This window comes from Pelophylax lessonae, assembly GCF_965119305.1.
Source record: "Pelophylax lessonae genome assembly, chromosome: 9".
Taxonomy (NCBI): Eukaryota; Metazoa; Chordata; class Amphibia; order Anura; family Ranidae; genus Pelophylax; species Pelophylax lessonae.
In genome coordinates this window covers 267,169,723-267,183,759 of record NC_138776.1, presented here as the reverse complement: position 1 = coordinate 267,183,759, position 14,037 = coordinate 267,169,723, and the positions used below count along the sequence as shown (strand labels likewise).

Below are 14,037 nucleotides of genomic sequence, written 5' to 3'. Positions count from 1 at the left end.
ATGGCCAATAACTTGCATATAAGCCTTCAAATTGTACACTTTTGATTTTTCAAGTTCGGGTCCCATGGACTTCAATGAAGTTCGCTAACTTTTTACATGTTGTAAACCGAAAACCGAACAGGGTGGGTGTGCGGTCCAACTCTACTGGTAAAGCTTGAACTGAACCTAGGCCACTTCCATATATGTCATTGGGTTTGGGGAGCTATGTTCTGGGTTCCCCAATTTCAGGCTTGGTACAGCCTGAGCCGAATGAAGGCCACTTCTCTCATTACTACTCCTTACTTTTCATCCCAACAAGACTGCTATGTTAGGAGTTATAAGCCTGCTCTAGACCAATCAGCATGCAGTACCAGAGCAGTGATAAGAGAAGAATATATTATGGGTCACCTGTGCTGATCTCTGTAGGAGTGTCCTCCTCTATGAATGTCCTCGTCATTCCACCCTCCTCCGTATATTGCTGATCATCCCTCACATACGTCTCTTCTACTTCACCCTCAACTTTCATCTTCATCAGATCTTCACCCTAAACCAACAGAATGGCAGAAAATAACATCTGTAACATAGAAGTATTTATGATGTGAGATCACATAGAAAATATCATCTTGTAGAGTCCACACATCGTCTCCACATGTCAGAGTGTTCAATCACTTTATGTTCCCGACCCTCAACTCCACCTACCTGATGATGGTGAGGGATGGTGTGATCTTCCTGTGTGGAATCCCGGGAATACAGAGGACGGGGACATCTCTCTGGTGGGCTTTTGTAGCTGAATGACTCCACCGTGGTGTCCTGATACAGATCTTTGTGTACTTCCTCCACCCAATCATCCTCATCATCCTCCTCTTTTATCTCTTCTTTAACATCAACTTTAGAATCTCTCAGGTTTCCACTCTGAATATATAATAAAAATGACATCAATGGTAACAATGCAGATAATGTACAGATCCTAATGATACTATCAGTGATTGTTCCTCATCTCCAAAAAACAATAAGGTGTAGCCACCCTTCTCCTGCGCTTGGTATCCAGACCCCTTGACCACACACTTCACGGGACTGACAACTGGCTTCTCAGATGGCTAAGGTCTTGCTGCCCTTACGGACTGGGGTAGTCCACCGATACTAAAGGCAAAAAAGAACAAAAAAAGGGCGCACCGACCTAGCGCATTATCCTCAATAAAAGGCTTTATTTGAATAACATAAAAAATGGCTACTCACAGACGTAGATAAAGGTATAGCATATCAAGCTGAATTGCTCAAAAGTCCGTGTTTAGTCCATATAAGCGTCCATGATGAGATGACTGACGCGTTTCGAGGACCAGCCTCTTCCTCAGAGTCACTGTGTCATAACTGTCTCTTTGATTTAAATAATGATGTAGTGAGGTGGCGACCCAGTCACTGCCCCCAGGTGGGAGTGCCTCCTCCCCCGGGGGTGTGGCTAGAGCACCACCCACCTTCTCTTGTGACATTATTGGTAATTTGCAGTGGCAAACATCAATCATAAAATTAAAAATAAATATAAAATGCAAGTGCTAAAATGGTAATATTATATACGTGAAATAAAAACATATGCATAAGAACAGTGCAACAAAGTCTAAATAAAGAAACACCATGAGCTAATGTTAAAAACAAATAAAAATGCTTTCTCGGTGCACTTAAAATCATTGCGGACATTCCCTGGACTGACAGTAGAGAGCAGCCTATACAAGTGTTATTATTAGGTAGTTACCCCACAATTTTTATATATTACCTTTACCATCTATTGTACCTGGTCCAGGCTGTAGACTCATCTATTCATAGTTGTGGTATTCTGCCCTCTCCATATTTTCCCCATGATGGTCTGCCCTCTCCATATTTTCCCTTTGATGGCTTCATCCTATTAGGGGGGGGGGGGCTCCACACTGGAAGGGATCGAGGAGGGGTAGAAGGCTAATAGTGTACACTGTGCCCCTAACCTGCTTTATTAGACAAGTGGGGCACAGGCAATACTGGATCGTGGAGCCGATCGGTCATTTTACACCGATCACCGGCTCCGTGGAACGCACGCCGCTACCCTACTTCCGGGTTATTGCGTCATGCGTTCCACCCATCGTCACTTCCGCCGACGTCACTTCCTGTACCGGGGGAGGCAGTGTACAGCGGGGCGGTCCGTCTCCAGGGCAACTCTCTCTATCACAGCATTGGCCTGACAGACGTCAACACCGCCCACAATACACAGCATCCCATCCTACTGTATTACACATCAGCGCTTCTATTAATTCCAGTATTCAGGTCACGATATTATTAATGTCTCTAATTGGGAAGCCTCTACCCTTCTAAATGTGCAATCATGGATCATTTTGGGCCACTATATGTTTGATGGAATCAAGAACCAGTGTTTGTATTTATCCATGTGCATATTCTGTTTGCTTTTATTGTTAATGTTGGTGCAGCCTTGTTGCATACGCGTGTGAGCGCCCATGCACAACCACATACATAGCCCACAAGGAGCCTGCAGGCTAATGCACAAACGCACACACGCATGCACGCAACATCGCAACTGTACAATATCCACATGGATTAAATGGGACCCTCGTCTAATTTAAAATGTAAGTCCGAACCAAGAATAATACATATATATATATCTCTCTCATACGTATGTCAACATGCTACACTATGTATCTAAATAGATATTTTATGTGGTCACAATATAGAGAAAACAATTAAAATTGATGTTAATAGTGGTTAATACCCCAAAGCATATATAGGTGTACAGATGCACCTTCTTTTTTTGGGGGATTGGCCCAAAAGTGGATTATTTAGAGAAGACATATCCTCCAAACTGGGTGAACTGATGTCATCGTTCACTGACAGTCACAGGTTCATAGCAACCCCATGACTGTACGGCTCATTACAAACCGAATGGGACCATAATTTAGGATGTGGTTCTAAAACCCAGGAACCACGTCCCTAGATGCTGTTTCGGAATTTTGAACCATTGAGAAATATGCAATGAAACTACATACACACACATATACACATATATACATATATACATATATATACATGTAAATATGTAAATACATGCAATTTAAAATTATTATCAAAATCAAAAAGGAAAAAGCAGAGATAGAACAGACCGAGTGTGCGGTGATCATGGCGCATGTGAACCATACGACACCCGCATCCGGCCTGAAAAGTGAAGGATACATGAGGATCTAGGGAGCTGACCAGTTGGTGAGCCCCATTGGTCTTATAGGACCCCATGGATCTCTAGATCCTCATTTATGCCCCCTGGTGCTAAAGATCCCAGGGTAAATATCCAGTACGATTCTCTTTTGCAGAGTTTCTGGAATCTCATCCCGTCGTCTTGATCTTTACCGATGGCTTCGACTCCAAAAACCCTTAACCCTGTAGGGTCTCCATCATGGAACTGGCAGAAATGGCGAGGTACCGAGTAGTTGTTACGGTCTCTCGGTCCTTCCTTGGTCTTTTTATTAATTATACTGCACTTATGCTCCCCGAATCTTACCCTCAGGGGTCGTGTAGTGCGTCCGATATATAATAGACCACATGGACAAATTAGGGCATATACAAGGTAGCTGGTGCCACAATTAATAAACTGTTTGATCTCGTGGCATCGCCCATCTGTACCAGCAACTTCCTTCTTCCGATGCCACATGAAGGAGCAGGCTCCACAATTTTTGACCCCACACCTAAAGTTACCCTTTTGGTCAAAAGCTGAGAACCAAGGGATGGATGTTAGTAACCCTCGAGAGACTTTGGATTTGCGGACCCTGCTGGGAGCAATTTGGCTTCTCAGATCCTTTGGTTTTCTGAACACTATTTCCGGTCTTGGTGGCAATATCCTCCCCAAAACAGGATCCTGTTTGAGAATCTTCCAATTGCGCTGAATCACGCGTTGGATATCGAAGGCTTTGTTGCTGTAGACCGTACTGAACCTGACTGACCCAGTGCTCCCAGCCTTAGGGGGCTTTTTCTTAGAATGGTTAGTGTACTGGGGGTTGTGCGTTGAAGGGGAATTTTCGACAAGGATGTCACTCTCGTACATCGCCAAATATTTAGCGTATGCCTCCTCTATGTGTTCAACTTTGTAGCCCTTCTCCACAAATCTTTCTTTGAGGATAACACCTTGTTCTTCGTAATCCGACCTTTTTGTACAGGTCCTGTGCAATCTACAGAACTGCCCAAAAGGGATATTTCTTATCCATCTGGGATGGTGGTAGCTGGTTGCATGAAGGTAAGCATTGCCCCCACTCGGCTTGAAGTGAGTTTTAGAGACAATGCTTCCATCAGAATCAGCACAGAGTTCTAGATCTAGAAAGACTAAACAGGTGTCATCCGTTACCTGAGTGAAAGAGATCCCAAAGGGATTGTTTGCACAATGTTGCACAAAGCCTGCCAAATCCTCCTGTGTGCCATCCCAAATGATTAGTATATCATCGATATACCTGGCATACAGGGCTAGATTTGCCCTAAAGGGATTGTTCTTCCAAATGAATAGGTCCTCCCAGTACCCCATAAAGAGGTTTGCGTAACTGGGAGCAAACCTAGCCCCCATTGCTGTTCCTCTAATCTGCCTGTAGTAGTCTCCTACATAAGAGAAATAATTGTGATTTAATACATAGTTGATACAATCAACCAAAAACGTAATTTGTAGGGGATGCAAATTACTGAGGCTCAGGTAGTGTTCAACAGCTTTTAAGCCATAGACGTGTTCAATGGACGTGTACAATGAGGACACGTCCAAAGATAGCCATTTATATTGAGGGGACCATTTCACCGGGGTCAAAATATCCAACATATGACTTGAGTCTCTCACATAAGATGGAAGAGACACTACCAAATCCTGCAGGAAATGATCTATGTAACAGCCTAAGTTGCTAGTTAGGCTATCGATGCCAGCTATTATCGGCCTGCCAGGGGGGTTCTCGAGGTCCTTATGGACCTTGGGGATGTGGTAAAAGTGCGGGGTTTTAGGATGTTGCTTTAATAGAAAGTGATATTCATTCTTTGAGATCACTTTATTACCCAAAGCTCCATCTAGCAGTGATTTTAATGATATTGTATACTCCGCTAGAGGGTCCTTCTTTAGCTTCTCATACGTCCCTTGATCATTCAGAAGTCTGTAAGCCTCTGCCAGATATGCAGATCGATCCTGTATGACCAGGCCACCTCCCTTGTCAGCTTGCCTAATAATAATTTCCTCATTGTTCTTTAGACTCTTAATTGTATCCATCATATTTTCACCAATCCCGAGACCCTTCACTTGGTACTTATGCTTGTTGGGCATCCCGTTCTTGTTCTGACAAACCTGTTTGATTTCCTCCAGCACTACCTCATAAAAAGTTGGTATAAAATTGCCCTTTGCCCAATGAGGGAAAAAGGATGACTTAGGTCTAAAGGAGGTGTGTATCAGGGTTTTATCTGTTCCAATAAGTTCCGGAACTACTGGAAGATCGTCACAACACCCCTCTTCGAAAAGACTCTCGAGGATGGTTAGTGCGTCTTCTTCCCTACCATTATTCTGGGTCGGATTAACCGGAATAGCAGATCCTGAGTCCGGGTTCTTTTTGAGGGCATAGAATCTTTTAACTGTAAGCCCTCTGATATATTTATTCAGGTCAATAAATACCTCAAAGAGATTTGGGTAGCTCATCTACCTGATGATGGTGAGGGATGGTGTGACCTTCCTGTGTGGAATCCCGGGAATACAGAGGACGGGGACATCTCTCTGGTGGGTTCCCATTACTGGATCCATCTGTAGGAAACACACACACTGACTGAATACATTGTTTCTATGTGTTTATCAGATGATGGGGGATCTAGGTGGAGCCTCCGTACTGCTCTCTCCTTTACAATAAAGTCTCCTCTTACCCGGTGATGGGAGGGGCGGCTGATTCTCCATCATGATGTCCTTGTAGAGATCCTTGTGTCCTTCTAAATACTCCCACTCCTCCATGGAGAAATAGACAGTGACATCCTGACACCTTATAGGAACCTGACACACACAATGATACAGTCACCATCCAGACACATCCCTTGTCTGTTACTGGATAATGTCCCAGAATTCCCAGCACCACTCACCTCTCCTGTCAGCAGCTCCTTCATCTTCTTGGTGACTTCTAGAATCTTCTCCATGTTGTGTCTCTCAGGTTTTAGGGAGTCCCATGGAGGCACTGTGATGGTCATATGATCACCTGACTGCAGGAGAGGAAATCTCTGTATTGGAGAACCAATAAGAACATCATGTTATAATCCCAGAATCCTCCTCACCTCTCCGGTCAGGTCTGTGTTTTATTAATAGAGATAAGAGTGATGTCATGTGACCTCCCAGAATCCTCCTCACCTCTCCGGTCAGGTCTGTGTTTTATTAATAGAGATAGGAGTGATGTCATGTGACCTCCCAGAATCCTCCTCACCTCTCCGGTCAGCAGGTAGATGATCTCCAGGGTGAGGTTTAGTATCCTCTCAGTCATGTGACTCCGGTCGTCCTCCATCCTCATTGATGTGGTCATGTGATCTATGAAGGTTTCTCTGTAGACAGATAATGAAGAATTATCTGGACTGTATTGGTTGTACAATATTAGTATGAGGATGTATGGGGATAATATACTGTATGGGTTGATGTTAGTGGTAAATAGTAGTCTAGGTTTTTTGGCATTTGTTGTGTTTGTGCCCCCTGCAAACCTATTATATTGTGTCCTACTTCCTCCCCCATTATTGGCTGATCTCAGATCCCCTCCTATTGTCAGGGGTGGGGTTCTCCACACCCCCATTCCACATTTTTAGCTGCTATGAGATTGCTGACCAGGGTCAAAGGATGCAGAAGGCATTACGGGTGAGTGAAAACCTTAATCGACTACAAATTCTACCAACATTCAAATCCTGAAAACTGGAGTCAAATGTCAGTAAATTCCGAATCTCATCTCTCGTTACAAGAGACTGCTAAGGTGGAAAGGTGACCCATCTCCAAAATGAAGACAATGTTTCAGCCCCGTATGCAGGGAAATGTATCTGATCCTGTGTGTATCATCATCTGCTGGAGAGAAAAGACATCACAGTGACTATGGAGGAAGAGGACGGACATGACGGGGGGGGGGTTACTGGGTGTAAATAGAAAATAATATCTTATTACCTCCTCTGCTAGCACTTCCAGCAATGTCTCCTCTCTACTTCCTTCCAGCTCACCTCTGACCCGGAACTTCCTATTTATACCTGACATCACTTCCTGTCTTCCATAGAGACTTCTTGTCTGGGTAGTAGCGAGATCACCACCTTGTGGAGATCAGAGAACTGCAGCACCAAAAAAACCTCGTAGTGTGGACACGGCCTTGTGCTGCGTGTGTATTAGGGATCGACCGACATCGGTTTTTCGTTGCCAATACTGATACCGATATTTTGGCCATTGCATATCGGTATCGACCGATATGGGCTGATATTTTGAACATTTTAAAGTTTTGCAAAATAAACACAATTTTCGACACAAATCTGTTACTGAACATGTTAATGTTTGTTTGCTGGCACCCTGTAGTGGGTGGCTGGTTGGCTGTGTGGTGAGTGACTGGCTGGTACAGGCCCAGGGTCTGTGGCTGGCTAGCTGGTACAGGCAGGGCCTGTGGCTGACTGGCTGGTACAGGCCTGTGGGTGGCTGGCTGGCACCGGGACAGCTGTGGGTGGGTGTATGTATGTGGCGGCTGTGTTAAACACACTGTGTGCACTGTACACTCACTGTCTTGAGACTCCCCGACTCCAGGCGAGGCTGAGTGAGGCGGCATAAGAAGGCAGAAGCTATCCCAGTGCGCGGAGGCGCGTGGCACAACATACGCAATGACGTCAAGACAATATCGGTAACTTCTGGGGCCGATTCCGATATATCACAGAAAATGCATATCGGCCCTCAATATATCGGCCTTGTCGATAATCGGTGGATCCCTAGTATGTATTGTATATCCTTATAGATGGGGGTCATCTCCACTCCCACCAAGGGGGATAGAAATATATTACTCGGGAAGATTGACACCTTTGGTTTTGCAGCAAAACTGATTATGGATTTGGTCATAAATAATCTCTAATTTCCCATTGTCTGGCACTGCTTAGGAAAAATTTGCTTTGAAAACCCCCAATCCCCCATCTCCGGTCTCAACACAAAACCCCCCCAAATCCCCACTCCTAGCACACCTCCCCAAATATTCCCTACTATAAAAATTCTTAGCTCCTGCCACCCCCTCCCCCTTCCCCCCCCCCCCAATCTCCTTGTGGTGGCCCTGAACCATGACATGATTTCACAGTGCCCAGGGCAGCCGCCCCTCCTGTCCACCCCCTGTCACGGCCTTGAGGGAATGTCAGAGGTGTGTAGGAAGAACGTGGCAACTGCAAAGTACTTCAAGCGGAGCTCCACTCAAAAGGGGAAGCTCTGCATGTTGGCTTCCTCCCCCCATCTGCTGCTACATTTGGCACCTTTCGGGGGGAAGCGGGTGCCTGTTTTTGACAGTTAACCATCCTTACTTCCGGGAGACCTCGCAGCGGCGAGGTCCCTTTAGAAGTTCGGCACCCCTACTCCTTCCCCCACTGCTGAGCCATTCTCAATGCGCAGCAGGCAACCAACCGTGAAGCCGCAAGGGTCCACTGCCAGTTTCCCTTACAACACATGGCGGTCGCCGCACCTGAATGTTTGTATTCATGCTGAGCCTCTTGTTTAGAGGGACACGGGACATAGAAAAGATGGAGGGGGGGGGGCTATCTATGTTTGATGTGATCTGAAAGTGAGGAAGAAAGATGATCTTGTGGTTGGAGACGGTGCGGAGGAGAAATTATGGGTGAAATGATAGATGGGAAAAAGAATGTATTTTGTGTTGTAGAAACATGGCTTGACTCATTACAAGACTGGGCTGTTTGTATTCTTGCTGATCCTCTTGTTTATAGCGACACGGGACACAGAAAAGATGGAAGGGGGTTTCTCTATTTTAGATGTGATGTGAAAGTGAGGAATAAAGATGATCTTGTGGTTGGAGGTTGTGATGGTACGAAGAAGGAATTACAAGTGAAATGATAGATAGAAACAAGAATGTAGTTGGTGTTGCAGAAACACGGCTCGACTCCTCACAAGACTGGGCTGTTTGTATTCGTGCTGATCCTTTTGTTTAGAGGGACACGGGACATAGAAAAGATGAAGGGAGGTTTCTCTATGTAAGATGTGATGTTAAAGTGAGGAAGAAAGATGATCTTGTGGTTGTAGATGGTGATGGTGTGGAGGAGGAATTACGGGAGGAATGATAGATGGGTCTATGACCTGTTGGACTTATCATTGGCGTCTACTACAGACGTTGTGAGATGTATGAGTAGGGGGGGAGTTGACTGTTTCAACAAGTTCAAGCCGGGCCGGTAAAACCAAACTACGAAGACACAAGATTAAGACCCCAACTCAAACCTGCAAGATGGGCCTTACTTGTAGTGTTAGATAAAGGCATAAAGGAAAAGAGAAGAACTTCATCATACAAAGACTTTTATCAATCATATTACAAAGAATAGCATGAGTTTAGGAATGGAAATATTTAAACTTCACTTGTTTCATATTAAAGAATGTGTGTGGATATACAGTATTTGCATTTTTATCACTTAAATATAAAATTTCACATCAGGTAATTTCATATTTCCCACTTTCTCCCAGCAGATGGCTCTCTCCGAGCAAATTAAGATTCTCCTGCAAGCTGATAACTACTGCAGTGACGTGGTCAGTTCTGTTATGTAGTCTGATCTCCCATTCTCTTCACTTACAAGCAAAATCTAGCTCCTCTCCCACTATGTTGTCTTCCTTTGAGGCTTCTGCTGAAGATCAGGGGAGATCAGACTACACTGCTAGAGGGACACAAAAAGCAGTGACACCCCCTCCTTCTCTCTCCTATAGGGACTCAACCAGCAGTGACACCTCCTCTTTCTCTCTCTTAGAGGGACCCAACCAGCAGTGACACCCCCTCCTTCTCTCTCCTAAAGGGACCCAACCAGCAGTGACACCTCCTCCTTCTCTCTCCTAGAGGGACCCAACCAGCAGTGACACGCCCTCCTTCTCTCTCCTAGAGGGAGCCAACCAGCAGTGACACCTCCTCCTTCTCTCTCCTAGAGGGATCCAACCAGCAGTGACACCTCCTCCTTCTCTCTCCTAGAGGAAGCCAACCAGCAGTGACACCCCTCCTTCTCTCTCCTAGAGGGATCCAACCAGCAGTGACACCTCCTCCTTCTCTCTCCTAGAGGAACCCAACCAGCAGTGACACCCCCTCCTTCTCTCTCCTAGAGGGACCCAACCAGCAGTGACACCCCCTCCTTCTCTCTCCTAGAGGGACCCAACCAGCAGTGACACCTCCTCCTTCTCTCTCCTAGAGGAACCCAACCAGCAGTGACACCCCCTCCTTCTCTCTCCTAGAGGGACCCAACCAGCAGTGACACCCCCTCCTTCTCTCTCCTAGAGGGACCCAACCAGCAGTGACACCCCCTACTTCTCTCTCCTAGAGGGACCCAACCAGAAGTGACACCTCCTCCTTCTCTCTCCTAGAGGGACCCAACCAGCAGTGACACCCCCTCCTTCTCTCTCCTAAAGGGACCCAACCAGCAGTGACACCCCCTCCTTCTCTCTCCTAGAGGGACCCAACCAGCAGTGACACCCCCTCCTTCTCTCTCCTAGAGGGATCCAACCAGCAGTGACACCCCCTCCTTCTCTCTCCTAGAGGGACCCAACTAGCAGTGACACCCCCTCCTTCCCTCTCCTAGAGGGACTCAACCAGCAGTGACCAGCAGAGTAAGTCAGACAGAACTTTGAAGTTTTTACTGATCTCTGATTTCCTTATAAAGTGTTTCTTCCATGATAAAGATTAAGGAGCGCTCAGCCACGTGTTTTCTGAGGTGTATATCAAGATGTGCTTCTTCCCAGTGTGAGATCTCTGATGTACGGCAAAATATGATCCATATAGAAGACATTTCCCGCACTCAGGACTCTACTACACCTCAAGGGTTTTGTGGGTTCTCTGATGTCGGCGAAGATGAGCCTTCTGTAAAAAACATTTTCCGCACTCAGGACAGGAATATGGCCTCTCCCCTGTGTGACATCTGTAATGTCTTACCAGATCTGATTTATGGATAAAACATTTCCCGCACTCAGAACAAGGATACGGTTTCTCCCCTGTGTGAGACCTCTGATGTATAACAAGGTCTGATTTCCATGTATAACATTTCCCACACTCAGGGCAGGAATACAGCTTCTCACCCGTGTGAGATCTTTGATGTTTACTAAGGTTGAATTTCTCTTGAAAACATTTCCCGCACACAGAGCAGGAATACGGCTTCTCGCCTGTGTGAGATCTCCGATGTCTCGAAAAATTGGCCTTATCTGAAAAGTATTTCCCACATTCAAGGCAAGAATACGGCTTTTCACCAGTGTGCAATCTCTGATGTGTAGATAGATGGGTCCTCTGCGAAAATGTTTTCCCACACTCAGGACAGGAATATGGCTTCTCCCGTGTGTGAGATCTTTCATGTTTAACAAGGTCTGGTCTGTTTTGAAAACATTTCCCGCAAGTGGGGCAGGAATGCGGCTTCTCCCCTGTGTGAGATCTGTAATGTCTGGCTAGGTCTGTTTTATAGGGAAAACATTTCCCACACTCAGAACAGGAAAATGGCTTCTCCCCTGTGTGAGATCTTTGATGTATAACAAGTACTGATTTCTGTGTAAAACATTTGCCACACTCAGGGCAGGAATGCGGCTTCTCCCCCGTGTGAGATCTCCGATGTCTCAAAAAACTGGCCTGATCTGAAAAACATTTCCCGCACTCATGGCAGGAATACGGCTTTTCACCAGTGTGCAGTCTCTGATGTGTGTAAAGACTGGTCTTCTGCGAAAATGTTTTCTTACACTCAGGACAGGAAAACGGTTTCTCCCCTGTATGAGATCTCTGATGTCTGATTAGTCCTGATTTATGGGGAAAACATTTCCCACACTCTGAACAGCAATGAAGCCTCTCATCCACGTGAGATCTCTGATGTATAATAAGATCAGAGGCAGAGCTTAGATTTTCCCCACAATCATTACAGGAAAATTCCTTCTCCCCCTGATTTCCGGCACCATCCCTCACAGTACGAGGTTGCTCGGAGTCAGAGGGATTCCATGGTCTATTCACACTGTGAAGTCCACCATCCATAGTGGAGCTCATTGTCTTTTCTCCTCCACAATCTCCTGTGATGTCCTTATCTTCCATTTTACAACCTGGAGATAAAGTGAGACGATCCTTTGAGGGTTTCTCCATGACGTGTCCTGGAAAAATATAAAAACATCGTCAATAGATCTGAGAGGGTTAGTTCACTTCCATCAAGATTCCATCTGGATCAGGTAGATATGAGTGAGCAGATGTTCTCTGTGGATGTCCCAACCAGCTGGGACTCTTCCCCTCTTCAGTCAAAGGGCCTTTGGTCCTCCTCCCAGATCACTTCTACATTTACACAGCCTTATCAGAAGAGCAGGAACTCATTATTTTAGCTGATTTACAACTTTCTGGGCTCCTATAAACATCAATGGGTTTTCAAAGCTATGTTCTGAGTTGGGAGTGATTTCAGGTGTGGTACAGGAATCGTCCTGTGAACTGAACCCAGAACAGGTCTATCATCGCTACTTCTTACTTTTCATTGCAACAAGATTGGTAAATAGAGTTTTAAGTTATCAAGAAGAAGACCTAAAATGCAGGTTAATGTCACTCAGCTCCCAGAATATATTACGGCTCACCTGTGCTGATCTCTGTAGGAGTGTCCTCCTCTATGAATGTCCTCGTCATTCCAGCCTCATCTATATATTGCTGATCATCCCTCACATACGTCTCTTCTACTTCACCCTCAACTTTCATCTTCATCAGATCTTCACCCTAAACCAACAGAATGGCAGAAAATAACATCTGTAACATAGAAGTATTTATGATGTGAGATCACATAGAAAATATCATCTTGTAGAGTCCACACATCGTCTCCACATGTCAGAGTGTTCAATCACTTTATGTTCCCGACCCTCAACTCCACCCACCTGATGATGGTGAGGGATGGTGTGACCTTCCTGTGTGGAATCCCGGAAATACAGAGGACGGGGACATCTCTCTGGTGGGTTCCTGGTATTAGGTGGCTCCATCATAATGTTCTTGTAGGAACTATTTTGTTCTTCAGAAAGCTCCTCCATCACCCCATAATCCTCATCCTCCTCTTTAAACTCTTCTTTCACAACAATATTATCATCCCTGAGATTTCCACTCTACATATATAACAAAACATTAATTGTAACAAACATGCTTGTGTTTAAATTTTAACTATCAGTGATTGTTCCTCATCTACCTGATGACGGTGAGGGATGGTGTGATCTTCCTGTGTAAAACCCCAGGAATTTAAAGGACTAGGACATCTCTCTGGTGGGTTTCTGTTGCTCGATGAATCCACCATGGTGTCCTGGTACAGATCTTGGTGTCCTTTAGGAAACTCCTCCATCACCCCATCCTTATCATCCTCCTCTTTTAGATCAACTTTAGAATCTCTCAGGTTTCCACTCTAAATATAAAATAAAAATGACATCAATGGTAACAATGCAGATAATGTACAGATCCTAATGATACTATCAGTGATTGTTCCTCATCTACCTGATGATGATGAGGGATGGTGTGACCTTCCTGTGTGGAATCCCGGGAATACAGAGGACGGGGACATCTCTCTGGTGGGTTCCCATTACTGGATCCATCTGTAGGAAACACACACACTGACTGAATACATTGTTTCTATGTGTTTATCAGATGATGGGGGATCTAGGTGGAGCCTCCGTACTGCTCTCTCCTTTACAATAAAGTCTCCTCTTACCCGGTGATGTGAGGGGCGGCTGATTCTCCATCATGACGTCCTTGTAGAGATCCTTGTGTCCTTTTAAATACTCCCACTCCTCCATGGAGAAATAGACAGTGACATCCTGACACCTTATAGGAACCTGACACACACAATGATACAGTCACCATCCAGACACATCCCTTG

At 45.3% G+C, this 14,037-nt stretch overlaps 1 protein-coding gene across 1 annotated transcript in view; it reads right to left on the bottom strand.

Moving 5' to 3' along the window:
• LOC309564453 (uncharacterized protein) overlaps positions 1–14,037 on the bottom strand; it is a 95,787-nt gene that overhangs the window by 52,232 nt on the left and 29,518 nt on the right. The window contains exons 2-4 of the mRNA XM_082269083.1: positions 10,990–12,298; positions 9,323–9,392; positions 3,239–5,566 (exon numbers count right to left, since the gene is read on the bottom strand). Of these exons, the coding sequence (XP_082125209.1) occupies positions 3,239–5,566; positions 9,323–9,392; positions 10,990–12,298 (3,707 nt within the window). The remainder of the gene's footprint in view (positions 1–3,238; positions 5,567–9,322; positions 9,393–10,989; positions 12,299–14,037) is intronic.